The sequence below is a fragment of the Aulonocara sp. 'chitande type north' Nkhata Bay genome, linkage group LG14 (assembly GCF_057382095.1).
Source record: "Aulonocara sp. 'chitande type north' Nkhata Bay isolate Kocher_YH1m ecotype deep benthic linkage group LG14, A_spYH_male_GT1.1, whole genome shotgun sequence".
NCBI classification, from domain to species: domain Eukaryota; kingdom Metazoa; phylum Chordata; class Actinopteri; order Cichliformes; family Cichlidae; genus Aulonocara; species Aulonocara sp. 'chitande type north' Nkhata Bay.
Window position 1 is genome coordinate 26695255 of NC_141357.1, and position 11829 is coordinate 26707083.

Genomic DNA, 11829 nt, shown 5'->3' on the forward strand with positions numbered 1-11829 from the left:
TTTTTTTTCATGATTGTGTTAAAATGTGAATCATTTATACTTTTCCAATGCACGTGTGTGGCTCACCATGATTAAATTTAGCCTTATACATAATACAGAATTACTTTCTCTAAATAAACAAACCATTACATATGGATTCTTATTCTTCTTATTTGAAGTTTCCACAGTTGCCAGAAAGGGACAGATTTCTGGACGATCTTAATGAGTGGTTGTTGCGATCCGTCTCTGAAATTGCTGCACAGAGAATGAAACATCTATGATATGTGCTGAGGTTTGTGTCCTTGTCAGGATTAAGTCATCCTCAGCTTCCAGGTTAGGAAAGGTGGAACAGAAGATATTCAAATACGTCCCTCTGTCAGTTCTCTCATTCATATAAGGAATGAGGAAGGAATAACAGGGTTACATGCAGTGATGCTAGTGTTAGCCATGTTAGCCACCTTCAACAGGTAGTCAGACTGAGTCCACAGGTGCACACTCAGAGGTTCAGTTTTGTTTCATTGCAGGGTCTCTTCATTCTTCACATATACGCGTTGGTTAGAGTAAATCCTGAAACTGAATGGCCTTTGTACAAGCACACACAATTCTTAGCAGGGCAAAGGTATAAGCACAAACAGCAGTGTAGATCCAGGCATCCAGCCTGTGTCTGTCCAACCAATCAGAGAGCTCCTTACATTGAGCCGCATGGCTAAATTGCATTGCTTCAGGATTTCAAAAATGATCCAACAGTTAAATTGTGTTATTAATCTTTTTATTTATATATACATTGTGAGGTTTCACATAGTTCCTGCTTGTTCCTCCAATTTCCCATAAATTTTGTGTGGTTTATTCCCTACATTAAGGAGTCATATGATGATGATGATGATAGTTTGACTTAATAATCAAAATAAATGGTATAGATGTCACGGTACTGGTACATGGTACATGGTACATTACCCTCTGTGTATATATTGTGTGTGTTTTCCTTTGTTCCTCATCAGGTTGTCTGCGTTTCCCCTTTCTTTCTTTGGCACTCCTTTGAGTGGCGCTGTCACTTGGTGTTCACTCTCTCTGCGGTAGAGTATCACTTCCTGTTCCAACACACAGTGGTATGTTTGAGTAGCTTATCTGCATAGCAATTTAATTTTAAAAAATTAGATAACTTATTTTTTCATAGTATAATCTTCACGTGCTTCATCCGAAGCACATTCTCTGTGTACTCACTCCTTAATTTATTGCCAAAGTATTTACTCACTGTGTCTTTACTGTTTGGCTAGCTTTATGGGCTCAATTGTGGTCATAAATATTTTGTACTTGTAAATCAGTTTTGTACTTGTAAATCAGGATTTGTATGTGTAAAATTAATTTGTGTGTGCGTAAAAAAGATTTGTGTGTGGATTTAGCCAAAAAAAACCCCTGCAAGTTACAAGTACGAATTTTGACCCTATTTTTCTTCCTTTCATCTGATTGGTCAATGTCATGTCAATCACAAATATAACAATCCAATCAGAGAACAGATGGGTTTGGCTGTCCGAGGGGCGCTTTTTTTGAACTGCGCACACACAAATTCTTTTTACACATACAAATCTTTTTTACACACACACAAATCTTTTTTACACATATGTGGTGGGGCGTGGTCTGCGGTGCTGTGCAGGGAGGATGGACGCACCTGCACGGCATCCGTAATCACGCCCACCAGGTTAAAACACAGGGACTCAGGTGTGTGTGGTGTTGTGTTGTGGTGAGTGTAAATAAAGATGGCTCTGAATGATGATCTGTGGTCCCGTCGTGCCTTGTTCTCACCACATTGGTGCCGAAACCCAGGAGGCGGCACGGCGGGTCCTTATCGGAGCCAGGGAAGGGAGGAGCTGGGCCAGAGGGTGGCCGAAATGGCGGCCGCCCAGCGGGAGCAGGCGGTGGAGGTGCGTCGCCAGCATGAAGAGCTGCGGGACCAGTCCGAGCGCCACCTGGCTTTGTGGATTTTCCTATAATACCTGGTGGGCCGGTCGCTAGTCAAAATGCCCTGGCTGATTTTTTTGTCCCAGTCCAGCCCTGGGTGTGTGCATCCTAATCCTTGAGTTGGCTGCCCGGCTGTGACACATCTCTTGGCATCGATGGTACAGCACTCGCCTGGTTTACCTCGTATCTCTCTGTCCATTCAGTTTGTTCAATTACGCACTCACAGATCACTATCTGCTCCAGTTAACTCCGGTACACCCCAAGGCTCTGTCCTGGGTCCTTTACTTTTTATTATCTATCTCCTACCCCTAGGTAATATATTCAAGAAATATAACATCAAATTTCCCTGCTATGCAGATGACACCCAGCTCTACTTATCTTCCAAACCTACAGCTACTATCCCACCCACATCTATTTCTGATTGTTTAAGTGAAATCAAGGTCTGGTTTTTGCTCACAACTTTCTTAAACTTAATGGCAATAAAACAGAATTTATTCTAATAGGCACCAAATCAAAACTGACTAAAGTTCCAACCAGAAGTCTTTCATTATCCATTGACCACTCTGTTGTCACACCTTCCCTTCAAGTTAAGAGTCTTGGTGTCATCCTCGACAGCACTCTTTCCTTCACAGCACATATAAATAATATCATTTTCGTAATATTAACTGCCTTCGTCCTTCACTCTCTCCAAACAGTACCACCATTCTTGTCAATGCTCTTCTCATATGTTGTTTCGATTACTGTAATTCAATTCTCTGTGGTAAATTCCTACTTCATAAATCTCTCCAAAAATTGAACATACAACACCTGTTCTTAAACAGCTCCATTGGCTTCCAGTTCACCTCCGTTTCAGTTTCATGATCCTTCTTCTTACCTTCAAAGCTCTTCGTGACCTTGCTCCCCCACATATATCTGATCTTCTCCATACATACTTAACCCCTCGTACACGCCACTCTTCTTCAACTTCCGTTCTGTCTGTTCCACCTGCTCACTTGCTTGGAACGCAGAGCCTTTGGTTGTTCTTCCCCAAGACTTTGGAATGCACTTCCACCAGATCTTCGGACTACAAACTCTCTCACCACTTTTAAATCGCGTCTTAAAACCCATCTATTCAAAATTACCTAGCCTTCATTATGATTCTGTCTTAACCTATATTTACCTCGTTTAGCTTTTATTCTTGCCTTTATACTTTAATGCTTGTTTTTTTTCATTTACTTTGTGATTTTATGTATTTATTTATTTTGTACTATTGTTAGGCAACCTTGACGGTCTATAATGGGGCCGATAAATAAAATGTATTATTATTATTATTTTTAAAAAAAAACTCACTCATGGAATAAAAAAATTCTGATGATGACAATTTTACAGTCAAAAACTATTGACTGAACCACCACTCACAACCACTAGCACTTTATATAGCCTCTGTAGAAACTATCTACACCCTCACTTATCTTAACTGCACTACTGTATAGCTCTGTGTAAATAATCATTCTGTACATTCGATAATCTTTAATCCTACAACTGTTTACAACTTGCATAGTTCCCATTTCTGTATAGCTGTATATCCCAGATTCTGTAAAGTTATTTATTTCATATTCTGTATAGTTTTTCATATTTATATCCTGTTCATATCCTGTACATAGCTTGTACTCACTACAGCTTGTACATACTTATAGTTATAGAATATTCACAACATACTTCATACCGTGTACATTATAACATACCATAATAGACCCATTTCTGTAATATACTCACATATCTATATTATTGCTAATATATATTGTAATATATCTATATCACTAAAGCACTTCTGGATGGATGCAAACTGCATTTCGTTGCCCTGTACCTGTGCATGTGCAATGACAATAAAGTTGAATTCTATTCTATTCTATTGGGATTTGGACTTTTTTGTTTTTTTGGGTTTTTTTTTTTAAACATTGCTTGTTGAGATACTCACCATAAACTTTGCTAAATATGAATTACAGTTTGTGTCATGGTCCTGGGTCGGTGACCCAGCGCTTTTAGTTTATTATCATTTTCTAGTTTATTATGATGATGATGATTATTATTGTTTGAGTTCTATGTGTTATATTCGGTCTGCCTTTGAGTCTGCGTCTGTGTCTCTGTCTGTCTATGGTGTCACCCATCTGTTTGTGAAGCTGTCTGTTTAGATCTGTGTCTTGTTTGGTTCCCCGTGTCAGAGTTTCCTGTTTTATTGTGAAGGTCTCTGTCTGATGTGAGTGTGTTCAGTTTACGTTTCCCCTGTCCCATCAGCTCTGATTTCTCCCAGCTGTGTTGCCCTCCTGTCTCTCATCCGCTGATTACTGGTGTGTGTATTTAAGCCCTGTGTGTTCTCCTGCCTGTTGCTGGTTCGTCTGTGTTCCTCGGTGTCAGTCTGTGTTACTCGGTGTCCTGCTCGTCGTCTGCCTCTCTGCCTCTCTGCCTCTCATCCCTTTGTCGTATGCTCCCAGGTCTGTTATTTTAGTTCTCCCAGTTTAGGTGTTCTCAGTTATTTGTCATGCCCCACTGCTTGTTTGCCACTATACCTTGTAAATAAACTTCACTAGCATTTTCATCCACTGCTTGCATCTTGGGTCCTCCTTCCTCCACACCACACGGCTCGCCTTCCCAGCCGTGACAGTTTGATATTATGGCGTATTGGGAGCGGCTAGTGTAATCTCGTGACTTGGGGTAGAACTGCAGGCTCAACCTCTGTGTGGGTCTTTTGTTGTAAGATTCCCAGCTCACCACAATACATATTGCTCCATGTGCACCTGGTGTCTTGGTTGAACCAACACAACATTCATTATTCTATTATAACCATTGAAAAACAGAATGATATTTAACAAAAATGAAACCATAGACAAAAATAAATTATTTTTTGTGAGCTTGAGGTCATCTTGAGAAGTAATACACTCAAATCTGCCTAATCTTACCTAAATCTGCCTGGATACAAAAGTAATATCTGATCAGTATTTAACTCTTTAAAGCCGGTCGGAGCGGGCACGCTCCGTTTTGCGTAACTATTTTTAAATCCCCGTAGAACCGGAACCACGTAAGCTAGCACAATAATATTTTTTTGCATATGAAACCGGAGGAGTTGTACATACATCTTATGCCATCAGCTTGACCTAGGTCACGGTTTCCTTCCACATATAGCTTTGCAAAAATTGCATAAAAAGCGCTTGCAGGAACAAAAACATAATATTCCAGAAACACGCTTTGCCGATCCGATCAGCTGTTCATAACACTTCCTACATTAAAATAGACGTCAGCGCAAACAATCGCATGTCCGACATTACCTGCCCGAAACCGGAAGTGACGTCATTTTCGCGGAAAATGTAGCTTTTTACTTGTAGGCCTTAAAAGCCCATACTGATGTTTTTTGATGTTTTTAAAAGTTATGTTTGACTTTATGCTTTTCTGAATAGTTTCTGGGATGCTTAGGACTCAAATTGCACTACTTTAAATAGTTTATTTTGATGCACATGCTGTTTTTGTTTTGCAAATTTGCATTATAGGATTGTTTTTCGTTTTTTCTGCAGTATATAAAAAATGGTGTATCTCAAAAATAAAACTATGAAGACACTCAAAATAAATTTCCTGTTGTTGTAAACTATTTTTTGCAACTTTTTTGTATTTAAAGTTTTGAGGGATAAACCTCTTAAATTTCTCCAAGTAGAAATATATGTAAAAAACAAAACAAAAACAATTTTAATTTTTTTTGTAGTTTATTGCACTTTTTTGCAATTTATGTAGTTACTATGGACTTAATGCATACATATTATTAAAATTTGGGCTATAACAGTTGTATTGATGTATAGCAACTTGAAATGCTCCCAAAAATGGCACTACAGCATGTAAAAATATAAAGTAAACTCTTGCGGACTTTTCTATGGTAGGTCTTAAACGGTTAAGCCCTGCCCTTTCTTCTTGATTTTCACTGAAGGGCGGTGTGCACGATTCATGTCAATAAAAGGCAATGGCAATGCAATAAAATGCAATGACTAAGGTCAGAAAATCTGAAAGCTGTCATGAGCTCATTTTTACGAAGTAATTTGCTCTTGTTCATTTTGCTGTATTCCTACTTTTCTTATGCTATGTCCTCTTCTGTGTTTCCCTCCTCATGTCAGCTACAGGGGCAATTTCATCTAAACATAATGCACAAGAGTGGAGATGTCATCCTGGGTGGATTGTTTCCAGTCCACTTTTTCTCAAGTGTTCCTGACCTGTCTTTTACCTCACAGCCACAACAGCCTTCTTGCCATGGGTAAGTATGACAGGGTGAAATAGGGAAGTAAAACAAGGTAAATATGACAGGGAAACAACAAAAAGAGAGAGAACAGGGACAAGCCTAATGCTAATTTAAATATAAATGTTATGTCTAAAGTAACTATACTTTGTTTTCTTCGCTGACGCTCAGAATAACGCATACTGACTGAAGCTTGTTCTTGATTATTTTTTCATTAAAATATCCCTATAATTGTTGTTATTTAGTTTCCTTAATTATTTGTATGAGTATCTTTGTAACATGTTTTCTAATGATGTATTTTTCAAATCAAAATGTTTTTTTATTAGTTTCTATGTTCAGGGGTTTAGGCAAGCACAAACCATGGCTTTTGCTGTTGATGAGATCAACAACAACTCCAACTTGCTGCCTAATGTGACTGTGGGATACACTCTTTATGACAACTGTGCTGAACTTAGAATTGGATTCCGTGGAGCGTTGTCATTAGCCAGTGGTCAAGAGGAACAAATTATATTACATAATACATGTGTTGGAAAACCTCCAGTCCTAGCGATCGTGGGTGAAACTTCCTCTACACGTTCTATTGCTATCTCCAGCGTCTTAGGTTTGTACAGAGTACCCATGGTAAGTTTTCAGTTTAACCATAGAATATTATTTATGGTTATATTGATTTAACTGTAAATTCAATGTCAAAAATAATGTACAATATATTGTCTGTGGTTTTCACAGGTGAGTTATTTTGCCACATGTTCCTGTTTGACTGACCGTCAAAAGTATCCATCCTTCTTTAGGACGATCCCAAGTGATGCTTTCCAGGTTAAAAAAATCAATCAGGACAAATACAAAACGTCAACAGCAGCTGATCAGCAGCACTCATGTTTTAATCTGTTTTCACTTAGGTACGTGCTATGATTCAGATCCTAAAACATTTTGGCTGGACTTGGGCAGGTCTGCTCATCACTGACGATGATTATGGACTTCATGCAGCCAGATCCTTACAATCCGAGCTCAGTTTGTCTGGAGAAGGTTGCCTTGCCTACGTTGAAGTTTTACCCTGGGACAAAGACACAGATGAACTGAGGAGGATTGTGGATGTGATGAAAAAATCAACAGCTCGTGTGGTCATTGCCTTTGTACATTTGAGTCACATGATAAACCTTATAGAAGAGGTGCAATTTTAAAAGAATCTGATTATTTCTTGTTATGAAAATCTGCATCTCTACTCTGTGTAAAAGATGTATTACATTTTTATTTGAATTAATACAGAACACAAATGGTATAGAATAAGTTTTAACATCAGGAAATACTTCAGTCACATCTTAATGTCACCAAAGTATTTGTGGAATGATCACTTCTTACATTTGGTAATATATAATGCACAGGTAGCCAAGCAGAATGTAACAGGCCTACAGTGGTTGGCCAGTGAAGGCTGGACAGCAACAGGTGCTGTGCTCCAAACACCTGAGCTCATGCCATACCTGGGTGGTACACTGGGCATTGCTATTCGACGAGGAGAAATACCAGGGCTCAGGGAATTCCTATTAAAAACACGTCCTGATCTACATCACAATAATAACTATGGAAACAGCATGGTGAGAGTTTAAAAATTTACTGTGGTAGTTGCAAGAATTTTTTGTTGTCAATGTTAAAACAAAGCATAAAATAAAAATTCGCCAATAACATATTTCAGGTGAATCAGTTCTGGGAATTCACATTCCAGTGCAGATTTTCTCCAGCTCCACCAGGCTGGATGGAAGGTGGAGGTGCACTATGCACTGGACAGGAAGATCTAGAAAATGTGAATACGAAGTTCTTGGACGTTTCCAACCTCCGGCCTGAGTACAATGTGTACAAAGCTGTTTATGCTCTGGCATATGCCCTTGATGACATGCTGCAGTGCAAGCCAAGAAGAGGGCCTTTCAGTGGGCACAGCTGTGGCACTTTACAATCACTGGAGCCATGGCAGGTGTGATATTTGTTTATACTCCATCTATGAGTAAATCATTTGTTCTATAATTACTTTCAGAACAAGATGCACCTTGTAGGATATGTTATTTATAATAGAGCACATTAACTTATATGCATATATATGGCGATTAGAGACGTCCCGTGTTTAATTTAGAATTGGATTTTAATGCATTTATATGTACAGGTATAACAAGTGCTAGATTTAATTTGCCTGTACTTTGAAATCTATTTCTTATATATTACTTTTATAATTTATTAATTTATAATTTTTAACAGCTTCTTTATTACTTGGAAAGGGTAAATTTCTCCACTCCATTTGGTGATCAAGTGTCATTTGATGAAAATGGTGATGTGGTGCCAATTTATGATGTTATGAACTGGTTGTGGCTCCCTGATGGAAGCACTGAAGTTCAGAATGTGGGTGAGGTTAAGAGGTCAACTTTCAAAGATGAAGAAATCATACTTGATGAAGACAAAATCTTCTGGAACTTTCAATCAAAAAAGGTCATAAATGGCTTTTCAGACTTTACCTTTTGTCACATGTACAGTGAATTTCATTCTAGTAAGTAATATTTAAGTTTGTCCAACAGCCAGTTCGATCAGTATGTAGTGAGAGCTGTCCACCTGGTACCCACATGGTGAGAAAGAAGGGGGAACCTAAATGTTGTTTTGACTGCATCCCTTGTTCTGAGGGAAAAGTCACTAATAAGAGCAGTAAGTGTTTATCTTTCAACATGCCATATTTAATTTAATTCATATTAACTATAATATGCATTTTACCATCCTCCCCTTTCTTCATCTTTTTCCTATTTATCAGACTCCTTGGAGTGCACCAGTTGTCCAGAGGATTTTTGGTCAAACCCCCAGAGTGACCAATGTGTGCCAAAGAAGACCGAGTTCCTCTCTTACCTTGAGCCTCTGGGTATTTGTTTGACAGCAGCCTCATTACTGGGCACATTTATATGTACTGTTATTCTAGGGATCTTTATCTACCATCGCAGAACACCCATAGTACGTGCCAACAATTCAGAACTTAGTTTCCAGCTTTTGCTGTCACTCAAGTTATGTTTCCTCTGTTCACTGCTGTTTATTGGACGACCCAGGATGTGGACATGCCAACTCAGACATGCAGCATTTGGCATCAGCTTTGTGCTGTGTGTCTCATGCATCCTGGTAAAAACCATAGTTGTTCTGGCTGTGTTCAAAGCCTCCAAGCCAGGAGGGGGAACCAGTCTGAAGTGGTTTGGTGTTACGCAGCAGAGAGGAACAGTTCTGTGCCTTACATCTATTCAAGCAGCCATCTGCACTACCTGGCTTGTTTCTTCCTCTCCAACTCCATATAAAAACACCCAATACCAAAATGATAAGATTGTTTATGAGTGTACAGTTGGGTCCACTGTGGGTTTTGCAGTGTTATTGGGTTATATTGGCGTTCTGGCTTTCCTCAGTTTTCTAATTGCATTCCTGGCAAGGAATCTCCCTGATAGTTTTAATGAGGCCAAACTCATCACATTCAGCATGCTAATCTTCTGTGCTGTGTGGGTGGCCTTTGTTCCTGTGTATATCAGCTCACCGGGAAATTATGCAGATGCAGTGGAGGTATTTGCCATCCTGGCCTCAAGTTTTGGACTCTTGATCACACTGTTTGGACCCAAATGTTACATAATCCTGATGAGACCGGAGATCAACACAAAAAAGGCCTTAATGGGTCGTGGTGCTGAATCGTAAAAATGTTTCCACATAAATTAAAATGCATGCATGAAAATAAATACATATAAATTAATAAATCATGAATATATAAATAATTAGATTCATGCAAGACTCATATTGCTTATACTTGTATATCTTGTCTTTCTAAATGTGATGTATATTGACTAGGGTTTATAATACTCTTATATGAATTTGAAAGTATCAACAACAGAAATAGTAGATACAAAGAAGCTTTGACCCATTTTTCAAATAAATGAATTTTATGCAAGGTTGTTAGAATTTTAAACTTTATGACCGGTTCAAAAACTGCAGGACACCTTCAGTGATCTGCAGTGAGTATATGGTTTTAGCGACTTTTAAATACAAGGATTTTTCATTTTTGAGCGCTAATTTTGGATTACAAGCAATTGAGACATTTGGCTTTCACTATTATGCATTCATACATATCATAGCAGCTATTTTCTTTCTTGCTTTCTTGCTTGACCTGTTTGAATCTCACCTGATTTGAATTGCGCATTCTGATTGATGGTACTGTGACGATAGAGGAGGGTTTTTTTCACCCGGTGACAGGATGTTTAGAGGTTTCTCCCAACAGTTATTTGGAAGAGCCTCAGTGCAGAATTTAGTGGCATTTGAAGTTAAAGCATGATTAAAGAAAATGATTTAAATGAGGTAGACAGAGAACAAAATAAAATCAATAAATAAAATAAAATATGTAAAAATAAATAGAAAATTAAGTAGATAATAATAGTGTGCACTCACCAAGTATAGCCAGCTTGTGTATACACACATACTGATATATACACTCACTCATGGAAATATGGCCTCATATTATTAAAAAAAAAACACACATACAAAAAAAACCCCCAAACAAACAAGGAAACAGACAGTGCTAAAAGAACACACAGTGAGACAATACGTTTTAAGTTGGTTTCCCCAGGGCTTCAGGCTAGAGTTTATTCCGAAGATTCCAAGTCAGTGAGAGAGAGATCCGATAAAACGGCTGTAGCAATGAGCTGTGTCTTCCTTCATTGCAATCAATCTAACATCTCCATCTCTTGTCCTACCATTGAACAGTCCAGCACATGCAAGCTCCTCAGGCTATCTTCAAAAACCACAACAGCACATCTCCCATGCAAATTAAATGGGTACAGTCATATCTGTTCATTGTCGGTCATCGCTCGATATTCGAAAAAAAGACAAAAAATTTCCCCACTTTTTTTCCCCATCTTTTTAAAGTAAGCATGTTTACCCTTAATCAAAAAAGTAAGTTTCTCTAAAGCTTGGGATTTGGACAAAGTCAACAGCCAAGTTCTCAAATGTGGTCTAGTAATGGATCTCCGAGATTTGGCTATATGTATTTTGTTTGTAACAAGCAGTAGATTGCATTTCAGTGGGGAAGATCCCTAGAATAAAATTTTGGACACGGATTCAGCTTAACACTTGTAATATGCGCAATTACATCTAAGACTTCTTTCCAAAACCTTTGGGTTTCAGAAGATTCCCACAGGCAATGCATTAGTGTGCCTTTGTCCCCACAATTAGCCTCTTGTCCTTGTCTTGTCTCGTGTGTGTTACTTTCCCTCGAACAGTCTCTCACTGTCGTTCTCTAAAACCTAAAAGAGAATTATGGATTTGATCAACTGGTCTCTGAATGCTATTGACACCCTTTTCTCAACAAGGAGTCTGGGCTCGGGAGAGCCCGAGTGCCCTGGAGGGACTTTCCCTGCCGGATACACGATGGATGGGTGGCAGAACTGGAGGGTCATGTGCCTGGCGGGACTGTTGATCGAGGACGCTGAAGATATCTACTGTTAGATTATAATATTATTTTATGCCATGTTATACCCCTAATTAAAGATTGTGAATTATTATGTAGTTTTAGTTTGCATTATTCTCCTGAATTAGAAGAAGCTGATAACTATTGCATTCGTTAAACTGATTTGCATTACATTAGACTGCTGATT

At 38.6% G+C, this 11829-nt stretch overlaps 1 protein-coding gene across 1 annotated transcript; it reads left to right on the forward strand.

The window, feature by feature from the left end:
* The first annotated feature begins 6035 nt into the window (after positions 1–6035).
* Positions 6036–9880, forward strand: LOC147314767 (extracellular calcium-sensing receptor-like). The gene is made up of 9 exons (XM_086260246.1): positions 6036–6205; positions 6514–6808; positions 6914–7000; positions 7084–7353; positions 7567–7776; positions 7875–8150; positions 8429–8656; positions 8743–8866; positions 8970–9880. The coding sequence occupies exons 1-9, from the start codon at positions 6036–6038 to the stop codon at positions 9878–9880; spliced, it is 2571 nt and encodes an 856-aa protein (XP_086116372.1).
* The last annotated feature ends 1949 nt before the right edge of the window (positions 9881–11829 follow it).

Excerpts from the sequence above, each read along its gene's own strand:
- LOC147314767 (XM_086260246.1), top strand. The coding sequence starts at position 6,036 with ATGTCCTCTTCTGTGTTTCCCTCCTCATGTCAGCTACAGGGGCAATTT. Across the intron at positions 6,206-6,513 it reads CAACAGCCTTCTTGCCATGG|TTTCTATGTTCAGGGGTTTA; the intron begins GTAAGTATGACA and ends TTTTTTTATTAG. Across the intron at positions 8,867-8,969 it reads AAAAGTCACTAATAAGAGCA|ACTCCTTGGAGTGCACCAGT; the intron begins GTAAGTGTTTAT and ends CCTATTTATCAG.